The 13,769-nt window shown below is 41.0% G+C and overlaps 1 protein-coding gene across 8 annotated transcripts in view; it reads right to left on the reverse strand.

The window, feature by feature from the left end:
• Positions 1-7,152, reverse strand: part of LOC140638096 (transcription initiation factor TFIID subunit 13) — a 92,345-nt gene extending 85,193 nt beyond the window's left edge. For 4 of the 8 annotated variants that reach the window (XM_072834810.1, XM_072834809.1, XM_072834808.1 and 1 more), the window contains exons 1-2: positions 7,031-7,152; positions 6,103-6,181 (exon numbers count right to left, since the gene is read on the reverse strand). In XM_072834810.1, the coding sequence (XP_072690911.1) occupies positions 6,103-6,181; positions 7,031-7,057 (106 nt within the window). In that variant the 5' untranslated portion in view covers positions 7,058-7,152. The other 4 variants (XM_072834815.1, XM_072834817.1, XM_072834823.1 and 1 more) reach the window with 3 other exon arrangements.
• Positions 7,153-13,769: the final 6,617 nt, after the last annotated feature.

Raw genomic sequence — 13,769 nt, forward strand, 5'->3', positions numbered from 1 at the left:
GCCAAAGGCAGGCGCCAAACCGCTGTGCCACCCAGGGATCCCGTGATTTTTTTTTTTAAGATTTTATTTATTTATTCATGAGAGACACAAAGAGAGAGAGAGACAACAGGCAGAGGGAGAAGCAGGCTCCACACAGGGAACCCAATGCGGGACTCGATCCCGAGTCTCCAGGATCATGCTCTGGGCTGAAGGCAGGCGCTAAACCACTGAGCCACCCGGGCTGCCCAAATTATTGGTTTCTTTTTTGTTTTTTGTTATTGTTTTATGTTATTTATATAAAATAATTCTGTAATTTCTTTTTAACTGCACATTTCATTAAAGCTTTCTGTCTCAGTACCTGATAAATAGTGGTAGGTCTTCTCAAATTCAAATAAATCTCATCTCATATCACATATTCATCCTGTGCAAAAACAAAGGTTCATCATAGCATTATTTCTAATGACTAAAAAAGGGGAAACTAAGTATTTAATAAGGCATTAAATAAAAAAATTTGGGCATATCCAGTCAATATTAAGAAGCCATTAAAAATATTACAGTGTTATGCAACGACCTGGGGGTCAGAGTTCTACTTATCTAATTGAAAAAGCAAGCTCTAAGACTAAATATACTATATGATTTCAATTTAATAAAGTTTAAAAATACGTGCAAAAAAACTCAAGAAGGGCAGCCTGGGTGGTTCAGCAGTTGAGTGCCTGCCTTCAGCCTAGGGCGTGATCCTGGAGACCCGAGATCGAGTCCCACATCGGGCTCCCTGCATGGAGCTTGCTTCTCCCTCTGCCTGTGTCTCTGCCCCTCTCTCTCTCTCTCATGAATAAATAAAATCTTTAAAAAAAAAAAAAAAAAAAAACAAGAAAATATTCAGCAAAATCTCAGCATAAATGGTTTCTAGGTGGAAGGATTGCAGATTTCTATTTTCTTTCCTGAACCTTTTAATATCGCCTAAACTTAATATTATTTTTATAAATGGAAAATAATTTTTAAAAATGCATATTCTGGAATATTCACAGGAATTTTACTTCTATTATTCTGTACTAATGAAATAATCTTTTTTTTTTAAGATTTCATTTATTTATTAGAGAGAGAGAGGGGCAGAGACACAGGCAGACGGAGAAGCAGGCTCCCTGAGGGGAGCCCGATGCAGAAATAATCTATAATATAATACAAGGTAGAAAGTCAAGGAACAAAAAATAAAAAAAGAAAAAAAAGAAAAAGAAAAATAAATAAATAGAAAAAGTCAAGGAACACAACCAAACTCAGTATCCCCATCCCTGTAAGTATATACAAGGAGATGGGAGGACATTTCATGAATATGATCATTCAAAATTACCTACTCAATGAAAAATAATCTGCAAATGATTTATATAAGAGAGATATGGTTAAATATATTAGAAAACAACTTAAATGAATTTTATGTAACTATTAAAATAATTGTGATTAGAATATAAGAAATACATACTATAAAACTGAGTAAAATAAATATTTACCATGATTACCACTATGTAAGCATTGTATACATTTAAATAAATACTGGAAGGGGGAAACTTACATTAGATGACAGGATTATGGTTAATATTTTAATATTTTATTCAAGGATCTTATAATTATGTCCTTAGGAATAAAATTCAGGAGAGAGTAGAATATTGTGTTTTTTTTTTTTTGAGAGGGTAGAATATTGTATGTATACATATACTACATACATGTATGTTTACATATCTATGTATCTTTAATGATAAATAATAACCAGTAAGTTCCACAAAAAGGCACTCAAATGGATAAGCTTATTTCAAGAGGATGGCAAAGTTCTAGTCTTATCTAAAAGCTAGAATTTCAAATATATTACTCAAGTAACTAAGACCAATTACAAAGAAATCTTACCATTTCAGTGATGAACTCTATGACAAGGTCTTCAAGAATATCCACTGACTCAGTATAAGGATTCTGGTCATCCCCAAACCCATACATCATACATCGCACTGTAAAAGATGTCATTTTTGTTTACCTGAACAATTTTAACAATCTTACTGATACTTTTTCAAATTAGAAATGGACCAAATTAGAGAAGATACTTGTATAAACGTATACTTACACTGTATTTGTCATCTTCAAGTATGGACTTTGATGTAAAAGATTTTAACCACATTTCATAACCAACTGTTCCTACCTGTTCTTCCCTAGTAGGAATTTCTGTTCCCTCCCAGTTACTGAGCCCTGACATCAATATTCTTTCCCTAACTTCTATCATCTATTCACTAACAACCCTGGGATACCTTTAAGTAAAAAACTCCATGGCAGTGACAGGATAAGTAGCAATGGCTCAGCCCTTACTGAGAGTGTTCTGTGTGTTTATGGTGTTGGTGGGTGGGAGGGGCATGGAGCATCAGAAAAGAGAAGGCAAAATCCTTTCTAACACTAACACAGGGAAAAGGGACATGAGAGAAAATACTCCAAATACTATTTATATGAAGAACACGGTAATCAAAAGGAGAAAGCAAACTATGTGGAATCTTGACAGTTTACTTCCTAGATTAATGCTCTGCTAACAAACTCTTTTCAGGCTTCATCTGAAAGAACCATTAAAAAATGCAAAACAGGGCAGCCCTCGTGGCGCAGCGGTTTGGCGCCACTGCGGCCTGGGGTGTGATCCTGGGGATTCTGGATCGGTGCCGCGTCGGGCTCCCTGCATGGAGCCTGCTTCTCCCTCTGCCTGTGTCTCTGCCTCTCTCTCTCTGTCTGTCTACGAATAAATAAATAAAATGTTTAAAAAATAAATAATGCAAAAGAGGAGAAAAAAAAACTAATACAGGGTAAAAAAAAAAAAAATGCTAACAGCTATTTACCGGGCATATAGTTTTAAGCCTTTCACATATATAACCCATTTAATCCTCACAACAATCCTTTGCAGTAGATACTATTATTATCCTTATTCTATATAGGTGAGAATATTGAGGCACTGACTGACCTAAGTGACTTGCCCAAGGTTACATAGAGCAAGAGATGGAACCTACTTTTTTTTTTTTTTAAGATTTTATTTATTTATTCATGAGAGATATGCAGAGAGGCAGACACAGGCAGAGGGAGAAGCAGCCTCCCCACAAGGAACCCAATGCAAGACTTGATCTCAGGACCCTGGGATCATGCCCTAAGCCAAAGGCAGATGCTCAACCACTGAGCCACCCAGGCGCCCCTGGAACCTACTTTTGAAAGCAGCTGATCTGGCTCGAGTCTATATTCCTACCCTCTACAGTATTACACTTCTTGGTAGTTTAAGGCAGATGGGATCCATATAGATTCTCATCCTATAGTCTAAACTCCCAGTTAGTCTATGGACATGCTCTGAGAAATCCTTGAGCCCTTCTGAAATTATATGCAAAAATTTTATATGTTATTTGTGTATGTACATTTTTCTGCAAAGAATAATCAACTCTTACTGGATTCTGAAAGGAGTATATAAATGTTAAAAAAAAAAACCTCTCTCAATGTTGAAAAGGTTTTGTATCTTGATCTGGGGGTGATTATAAGTATATGTAAATACCTAAAATTCATCAAGCTGTTAGCTTAAGACTAGTACTCTTTTTTAAGTACAGGGGGAAAAAAAATGGATCTCCTAGAACACTTCAAAGGAAGAAATGAGTACAAGCTGGTCCAACTGAAAGGAGAATGAAGTACACCAGGCCTAGGTCCAGATATAGGGGGTACAAAAATGAACACAAGAGCCAGTATTTTTTTTTCTCTTTTGGATTATGACTTTTTTTCCTTTTTTTGGGGGGGGTGGGGTGGGATAATTTCGGACTTACTTCAGAAGAGTTGCAAAAATAGTAAAGGGCTTCCAAATACCCTATATCCATCTTCCCCTTAACATCTTACTGAACCACAGACATTTACCAAAACTAAGAAATTAACATTTATAGAAGTACAGAACTTACTCAGATTGCACTAGTTTTTCTTTTTTTCTAAAGATTTATTTGTTTATTTATTTATTTATTTATGAGAGAGAGAGAGAGAGAGAGAGAGAGAGAGAGGCAGAGACACAGGAAGAGGGAGAAGCAGGCTCCATGCCAGGAGCCTGATGCGGGACTTGATTCCGGGACTCCAGGATCCTACCCTGAGCCAAAGGCAGGCGCTAAACCGCTGAGCCACCCAGGGATCCCCAGTACCGGTTTTTCAACTAATGTCCTCTTTCTATTTCAGGATCCCACACTATTTAGTTATCATGCCTCCTTACTTTCCATTGATCAGTGACAGTTTCTCAAATTAAGGTCATTTTTCATGACCTTGACCCTTCGGAAGAATTCTGGTTAGTGATGGTGTAGAATGTTCTCCAATTTGAGTTTCTCTGGTGTTTTCTCATGATTAGACTGTGGGTACTCATTACTAGAAAGGGTACCATACAGGTGAGGTGCCCTCTTAATGCATCATATTGGAGGTACATGATGTTATACATTACTGGTGATGTTGACTTTGATCATCAGCTAATACTTTAGACATTACTTGTCTGCCAGGATTCTCCATTGCAAGCTTACTATTTTTCCTTAAATATTTGAGGAAGATACTTTGTCATTAACATTTTGATGAGCATAATTCACCAGTATATATGTTAACTGCATTTGGTTAAAGGGTTTGTAAAGACACAAATACCAGTGAATTATTTGAAACTTTGTGTTATAAAGTAGCAATTAAAAAAAAACAAGGGATCCCTGGGTGGCGCAGCGGTTTGGCGCCTGCCTTTGGCCCAGGGCGCAATCCTGGAGACCCGGGATCGAATCCCACGTCGGGCTCCTGGTGCATGGAGCCTGCTTCTCCCTCTGCCTGTGTCTCTGCCTCTCTCTCTGTGTGTGTGACTATCATAAATAAATGAAAATTAAAAAAAAAAAGAAAAATTTAAAAAAAATAAAAATAAAAAAAAATAAAAAAAAAACAAAGTTTCGGATAACAGATGTCAGCCAATAAATTATACAAGATTAAAGTAAGACAAGGAGAAGGCTGTGAATATTCCAAACTCTTATCATCACAAAAATAAAACAAGCCAAGCAGAACAAACATTTCTGCTAAGAAGTGACAATGCAAACATCAGTCTGGGATGCTCTGCCGTGGAAATCCCCTTCTTACGCTGATATAAGAAATAAAAACAGAATAAAGAGTATCAAAGATGGATTAAGGAGTGGTCAACTTTAGGTGAGACATTGAGATATGGAGGATTTGAGTCATTAAAAAAATATAAATATATACCGACTGCAGTTTCAAGAGCATTTGGGAATCATTCAGTCCGACCCAGCATAAATAAACCATATATTCATGTGCTGCCTCCTTTGTCACTACTCAGCCATAACTACATGTAAAAGACACAGGATGGAGAGCACATTCTCACAGTGCCTTTCAGGGACTAGCTTTGACTGTCACTAGGAACAGCAGCTCTCCCTCTTGCTGCTGCCAAAAAGAGTCAAGCCTATCTATTGAGGGAATACACTAGAGAACCAATACATTACAATCTCTATGCCACTGTACTGTCTTACACTACTCATCACCTTTCTGTCTTGTCCAATGCTTTAGTCCGAAGGCCCAACTTAATTCCTACCATCAGTACCTGTTCCAGGATCCATCATAACCTTAGACTTGTAGTCTAGGAGTTCTGCTGCAATAGTAAGGGACACAAAAAGTAATGGAGGTATGTTTTTTGGCCCTGAATTGAAACACTGATCACATTTCTTCAATTAAAAAGAAAAGTGCATATACACGCCCACCCACCTACACACACACACAAATTGGGGTTAGGATCACTACTATTTGATTCAGAAGTTAAACACGTTTTATGGGCAAGTCTGAGAATATTGTTCCCACAGAGAACATTAATCTACTTTGAATAAACATGTCTAAAAGTTTTTATTGTCGGGATCCCTGGGTGGTTCAGCCGTTTAGCGCCTGCCTTTGGCCCAGGGCATGATCCTGAAGTCCCAGGATTAAGTCCCACATCCGGCTCCCTGCATGGAGCCTGCTTCTACCTCTGCCTCTCTCTGTGTGTCTCTCATGAATAAATAAGTAAAATCTTTTAAAAAAAAAAAAAAGTTTTTATTCTCTGTAATTGAATCATTGTCAAATATTACTTACATTCTTTAGAAAAAAGTCTCTTCCTTTTACCCTGTCCGCCTTCTGCACCTCCTCCAATTTCTTCATTTTCTTCCTCAAACTACAAATTAAAACGTATATGTGAAATGTCAAGTGCTGCATTTGATTATTAAATAATTAACGTTTAATTTTTTTTTCATTTCTAACACTGATATTGTGCCAGAAAGCCTAAAGCAAGCAGCAAAAAATCATGAAATCTCAGCGTTTTAAGAACCTTAATGACTATCCAGTCCAACTTTCCACTTACGCAGGAATGGCTTCTACGATGTCCCTAACAAATAATCCTACTGCCTCTCCTGGAAGTTATGATGACCATACGTTTTTTTTTTTTTTAAACCAACTAGTTAGTCTATTACTACAGTTTTTACTATTAAGAATTGGTACTGAATCAAAGTAAGCAAACTAGTATTTACTAAGCATCGCTTACACAGGACTAGGAACTTCCCTCCAATAAGCCTGAACCCCATTTTTTGACATGTAAACAAAGGCTCAAAGTTAAGAAACTGGCTCAGAGATAAAAGAGGTTTTGAAATCCAGGTTCCCTGATTTTCGGTCCATTATTTTCCCACAACTCTACAGTAAGCACATAGTTTTGTTATCAGCTGCAGTATCGGTTCATAAAGCGCGCTAACAAACAATTAGCATTGTCCTCGGATGGCTTTCCAGGCGATTCGGAGTGTCCAGCAAACAGACACCAAAAGCAAAAGCAAGCAGAAGCAAGCAGCCACCGTCCTACTCTTCACGTCCTGCCCCACGTACTAAGAGATGAACCCGAAGGGAAAGGCTAGCTGGGCGTGAAGTCTCCGAACTCTCTCCAGTGTACTGGCTAAGGTGAATCTGAACTCAGGCTCCGCTCCTGTCCCCCAGGGAATGAAGAAACGGGTGGGTGGGAACGGCGGCGGTCACTCACAGCAGGGTCTTCCTCCTCGTCGGCCATGCCGCCGGCCAGCCTAGAAGCCGCAGCCTCGCTTGCAGCCGCTTCACTAGTTCCTCTGCCTCACTTCCGGTGACGCGCCGGGAGGGGCGGGGAGGGGCGGGGCCTAGCCGGGAGGGGCGGGGGCGGGGCCGAGCCGGGAGGGCGGGGAGGGGGCGGGGCCGAGCCGGGCGGGGCGGGGCCTAGTCGGCCAACCCGCGAGGAGGTCGCGCGGAGACTTAACGGCAGGTGCAAGCGGACAGGGGGATGAGCCGCAGGTTCTGTGATCAAGATCACGGATTGATTACGTATTAGGAAAGAAAAGGAAATCGTAGACTGGGCAGTGTGTATGTTGTGGCCCTGAATTGGCTTCTACGTATGGAATCACCGCTCCCTGATTCGGGGCTGTGAAGCTACGTATCACTGGGGTGCCAGTGGTCCTTGGGATGCCCGAAGAGTGTGTTTACACAATTTTAACAACCTATAGTTACACTATTATTATTTTTTTAAGATTTAATTTATTTATTCATGAGAGAGAGAGACAGAGACAGAGGCACAGGCAGAGGGAGAAGCAGGCTCTCTGCGGGGAGCCCGACATGGGACTCGATCCCCGGTCTCCAGGATCAGGCCCTGGACCAAAGGTGGCGCTAAACCGCTGAGCCACCGGGGCTGCCCTAGTTACACTCTTTTTTTTAAATTTATGATAGTCTCACACACACACAGAGAGAGAGAGAGAGGCAGAGGGAGAAGCAGGCTCCATGCGCCGGGAGCCCGACGTGGGATTCGATCCCGGGTCTCCAGGATCGCGCCCTGGGCCAAAGGCAGGCGCCAAACCGCTGCGCCACCCAGGGATCCCTAGTTACACTATTATTAATTGCCAAGCACTACACTGATTATTGGGTATGTTTTCCTTCGCCGCTAGTTTTTAAGAGGAAAACATCACCCCCTTAAACTGAGGATTAAATATTTGTGGGGAATTTTGTGATCAGAACAATGAAGAAAACCACTGGCGTTAGAAGGCTAAAGCTAGGGATATCAAATGTTCTGCAATGCAAGGCATGATGCCACACAAGGAGAAGTTGTCCCACAATATTTCTGAATGCCCTGCTAAACATTCATGTGAATGAAAAACCTATAATTATCTGAGCCTAGAACCTAACTTTGTTTAGATACTAAACATGTCTTATGTTTTTTTAAAGATTTTATTTATTTATTCATGAGAGATATAGAGAGAGAGAAGCAGAGACACAGGCAGAGGGAGAAGCAGGCTCCATGCAGGGAGCCCGAGGTGGGACTCGATCCCGGAACTCCAGGATCATGCCCTGGGCCAAAGGCAGGCGCTAACCGCTGAGCCACCCAGGGATCCCCTGTCTTAAGCTTTTAACTCACATTTTCTAGGAATGAAACTGTGGGATAACAAAATATATATATATATATTGGTCTCTGCTTCCAGTTCCTGGCACAAAGCTTCTAAAACCCTTGCAATTCCTAAGTGATAAGAGCATAGGAGCATTTTTTATTCTCATGAAGCAATTTAGGGTAGGCAATTTAGGGTGGGCTCCTGGTTGGGGGCTGGTCACCGGAAAGACCAAGCTATGATTGAAAGGTTGGAGGTTTCAGTCCCAGCTCCCATTTTCCAGAGAGAGGACAGAAGCTAGAAATGTAGTTAATGATTGGTCATGCTTACAGGAAGCATAAAAATCCCCAAAAATATGGAGTTTGGAGACATTCCAGGTTGGGGAATACATCTACCTATGGAAAGAATTACACACCCCTAACTCCACAGGGACAGAGGCTCTTCACTCAGGACCCTCTCAGACCTCACTCTCATCATCTGGCTGTTCATCTAAATAAATGTTTCTCTGAATTCTGTGAGCTATTCTAGCAAATAAATCCAAGAGGGAGGAAATCATGGGGACCTTTTGTAGCCAAGTTGGACAGACATGTGGATAACCTGGGGCCTACTTGTGATTGGCATCTAAAATGGGAGGCAGTTTTGTGGGACTGAGCCCTTAGCCAGTGGGATCTAACACTATGTCCAGGTAGATAGTGTCAGAATTGAATTAGACTGTAGGACACCCAGCTAGTGTCATAGAACTATTTGCTATGAGAAAAGAAATACACATTTGGTGACCAGAAGTGTCAGAAGTGAAATGTTCTGTGTGAAAGTAAGGAATAAAGACACACAGGGAGGGATGAACTGACAGTTTTTCCCAAAATAGCAAGTGCCCTAGAATTGGAGGGATATTGTACTTTGTTTTGAGCTTATCAAACAAGCTATGAAGCATTTCAGGAAATAATGTCACCAAAATCCACATCTGAGTATCCCATGCTCACTGAAATCATTCTGCATTCGTAGCCCCTACATTCATGGTGATTCTATATATAGGTGCAAGCATCTGAAATCATTATACTCTCTAGTGTATTCAAGCCAGAGCATTCATGTATTGAAACAGATAATTCACTGTCTGTATTTTATCTTTATATTACAATGGGACATCATATATTATTTTTATATTATTGGATAGTTAGATATATTTGTTATTTATTGTTACATAACAAATTATCCCCTAAAAAAAAAACAAATTATCCCCTAACTTAGTGGCTTAAAACAAACATTCACCACAGTTTCTGTGGGTTAGGAATCTGTGTGCAGGTTAGCTGGCTCAAGATCCCTTATGTTGCTGGCAGCATGTTGGCTATGGCTGCAGTCTCAACTGAAGTAAGAAAGATCCACTTCCAAAATCATTTACATGGTTGTCCGCAGGAATTCATTCCTTTGGGTTAGTAGACTAACTCCCTCAGTTTCTTGTCACAGGATCCTCTCCATATGGCAGCTTGCAACATGGCAGCTTGCCTCTCTCAGCACAAATGAAGGAGAGAATCAGGAACGCCCAAGACAGACACCACAGTTTTTTTGTAACCTAATCTTGTAAGTAGCATCCCATCACTCTGTCCTATTCTATGTACTAGAAGTCAAGTAGGTACAGCCCACACTCAAGGAGAGGGGATTACACAAAGATGGGTATACCATACCAGGAGGCAGATGTCATTGTGTGTTCTCTGAGAGGTTATATTATCTGTGAATGTCATTTCAGAATCATAAAGGAGACATTATAATACTTCTGTTATTTAAGAAAGATTTTGAGTCTGATAGGGTTGAGAATTGTTGTGTTAGGTAATGATGAAACTCTGGCCTTGCCCAGGGGTTCAGGTATAAAACATTCACTGTGTCCATTTTCAGGGGATTCATAAAATGTGCTGGGTGTGCACCAAGAAGTACTATGCAGCAATCAGAAGTAATAAATAGACTAACAACACGGACAGAGCTTAGAAACATAGTACTAAATTTTAAAAAAACCAATATGATATCAATAACAATATAACAATATAACGATAGCAATATGATAAACAATAATTATATCTATAGCAATACCATTTATCTAAATTAAATATAGAGACACAAAAAATAGATATCTTACAGGAGCAAATAAAAAAAAGACATTGAATACATTGAAAGGTTGAAATACATTGAAAGGTTGTGGGGCAATGCACAGCTAAATAACAGATGAAAGACTTTGGAAGGACCAATTACAATAGGATGTCATGAACTAGAGCATCAATAATTCAACCTTCTGAACCTGAGATCCAAAATATAAAAGGTAAAAAATGCAGTTATGAGCAGAGCAGAAATAAAGCACAGAGGGTGAAAAGTCATTGTGTGCTTCTAGAAGATGTTTTGGGTGAATTACCAGAGCCAGGTTTGTTAGATGGGATGAAGGAAATGAGGCTGGAAATGAAGCTGGAGTTAGAATGTGAAAGGCCTGGAATGCTCTTTTTGGAGACTGAATTTCACACTGCAGAATCAGAAGAGACACAGCACGGTATCTTTCTTTTTTTAAAAAAAGATCACTTTAGTAGGAAGACCTAGGATGAGAGATGATTAGAACCTGAATTAAAAAGAAGGAACTTTAGGAGGTAGAATTTATAGGACTTTGTTGTCTGAATGAATCTGAGAGCTGTGGAGAAAGAAGTTTTGGGCAGCCTGGGTGGCTCAGCGGTTTAACGCCGCCTTCAGCCCAGGGCCTGATCCTGGAGACCAGGGATTGAGTCCCATGTCAGGCTTCCTGCATGGAGCCTGCTTCTCCCTCTGTCTGCTTCTCCGCTTCTCTGTTTCTCGAATAAATAAATAAAATCCTTAAAAAAAAAGAGAGATAGAAAGAGGTTTACAACCAGATGCATAGAATGTTATTTTAAAATTTTTTGTTAATTCATTATGAGAGACACAGAGATAGGCAGAGACATAGGCAGAGGGAGAAGCAGGCTTCCCTCAGGGAGCCCGATGCGAGACTCAATCCCAGGACCCTGGGATCACGACCTGAGCCAAAGGCAGATGCTCAACCACTGAGCCACCCAGGCACCCAGATAGAATGTTAGTAGTATAAATTGGAAAGTAAAATGGGAAAGCAATTGGAGCAGAAGGAGAAAAGTAAGCTCAGTCTAAGAGTCTAGAGATGTCCTATAGACAGAAGTACAGGCCTGGAAATCCACAGAGAAAGGAATGAAGAAATGGTGTGGGAGACACCAACACAAAGGTGACAGTTTAAAGACTGCACGGCAAAGCGCCTGGGCAGCTCACTTGGTTGAGCATCTGCCTTCAGCTCAGGTCATGATCCTGTGGTCCAGGGATCAAGCTCCAAGTCAGGCTCCCTGCTCAGCAGATGGTTTGCTTCTCCCTCTCCTGTGATCTCTCTCATTCTTGCTCTCTCTCACATAAATAAATAAAATCTTAAAAAGAATAATTAAAGACTATATGGGAACAAAGGCAAGAGAGAAGGGGGGCAAAGGGCAGATCCTTAGCAATGGTACATCAAGAAACAGAAAAAACAGAAGGAATAGTCCAAGAGGTAGTATTGAGATAAATTTCTAGGCCCACAATGGAGCCATTCCTACCATGTCAGCAAATGGAAACTTAATTCTCTGTTTGACGAGAAATGTAGCATATTCCTTAGCCAGTCCCCAAATGCCAAGCCAACTCTGGGCTGTCTCACTCCAAACAAGGTTGACTATCAGTCAGCCAAACAGATATTTTCATTTTCTCTTTCTTGTGCTTTATTCTTTATCCTATAAAAGTGTTCTGACTTCCACCTCACTTTGCAGCTCTGAGAGACTGTCCACTTCATGAAATGTTCAAATCCAAGGACTTTTCCTAAATCTCCTTAATCATTTTTAACAGTAGGAAAAGACAAAAGAGGAAAATGAAAAGAATATATTTTGAAAGCCAAAAGAGAAAAAGTTTCAAAAACAAGTGGCCAGGAGTCCTCTGTGCCACAGAAAATAAGAGTGTAAGAGATTTAAGATGAGGCCTTGAATTTGACAATTAGGAGGTGGGAGCATAATCTGGACAGCATAGTTCCAGGGCGACAGCAAAAATGGAAGCCAGATTATAAGCGGTTAAGGAATGGCTCAGTCGGTTGAGCAAGTACCTTTGGCTCAGGTCATGATCCCAGGGTCCCGCGTGGAGCCCCACCTGGAACCCCTGTAGGGCTCCTTGCTCAGCTGAGAGTCTGCTCCTTCCTCTCCCTCTGTCCACCCCCCACCCCCCCGTGCTCTTGAGCATGCCCGAGCACTCCCTCTCTCTCAAATGAATAAATAAAAAATCTTTTTTAAAAAAAGAGGTTAATATATGAGAGTATAGGGCAGCCCCGTGGCGCAGCGGTTTAGCGCCGCCTGCAGCCCAGGGCGTGATCCTGGAGACCGTGGATCGAGTCCCACGTCAGGCTCCCTGCATGAAGCCTGCTTCTCCCTCTGCCTGTGTCTCTGCCTCTCTCTCTCTCTGCATCTCTATGAATAAATAAATACAAATCTTTAAAAAAAAGATATGAGAGTATAGTTGGACAGTGAAGGATTAAAAAAGCAAAGAGGAAAAGAGTCTCAGAATCAAGGAAGGCAGACTTTGAATAAATGATTACCAAATGAGTAAGGCTGTGATTTGTTCCAGAACACTTAGCGAACTGCTAGAAAAAACAGTTTTCTGCTTTTATTACAGCAAAAAAAGAGGAATGAGCTTCTAAAGAAAAGGTTAATGACAAAAGAGATCTGTTCACAAAAGAATGGAGTCAGCAGAGGGGCAGACAGCAGTAGTTGATAGAAGGGAACAGAAGAGCTGGGTTGTGGGAGAAAAATCTGGACAAAAAGGCAGTGGGACGGACTACCAGAAATGCAGAAAACAGGAGGCTCAGAGGTGGGCTTGAGGGAGGCATGCATCAGTGATGGGATAGGAGAGGGCAGGCAGGTAATACCAACTAGACCCCAAATCCAGTAGAAGCTATGCAGTCCCACCCTCACCCTGCCCCACCATGCACCCCACCCTCACTCCTACCCCTCCACCACAAGGTACAGACCTCTGCAGTGCTACTCTCTGTTTAGAGCTTAGGGAGGTGGTGTCATTTTTTTCAAGTGGCCTTCAGAATTTCCACAATAATCTTGTGCAGTCTTAACCATCTGCTTCTTTACCAAAGAATGCTTATACTCTGGTTAAACTTGCAGGCTCTGGGATCAGATGAATTGGCTTTAAAATCCTAGTTGTACTCAGAGCACCTGGGTGTCTCAGTTGTTGAGCACCCCTCTTTTGATTTCAGCTCGGGTCATGGGATCGAGCCCTGAATTGGATTTTGCACTCAGCACAAATCTGCTCAAGATTCTCTCTCCCGGGATCCCTGGGTGGCGCAGCGGT

The sequence above is a fragment of the Canis lupus genome, chromosome 8 (genome assembly GCF_048164855.1).
Source record: "Canis lupus baileyi chromosome 8, mCanLup2.hap1, whole genome shotgun sequence".
Classification (NCBI taxonomy): domain Eukaryota; kingdom Metazoa; phylum Chordata; class Mammalia; order Carnivora; family Canidae; genus Canis; species Canis lupus.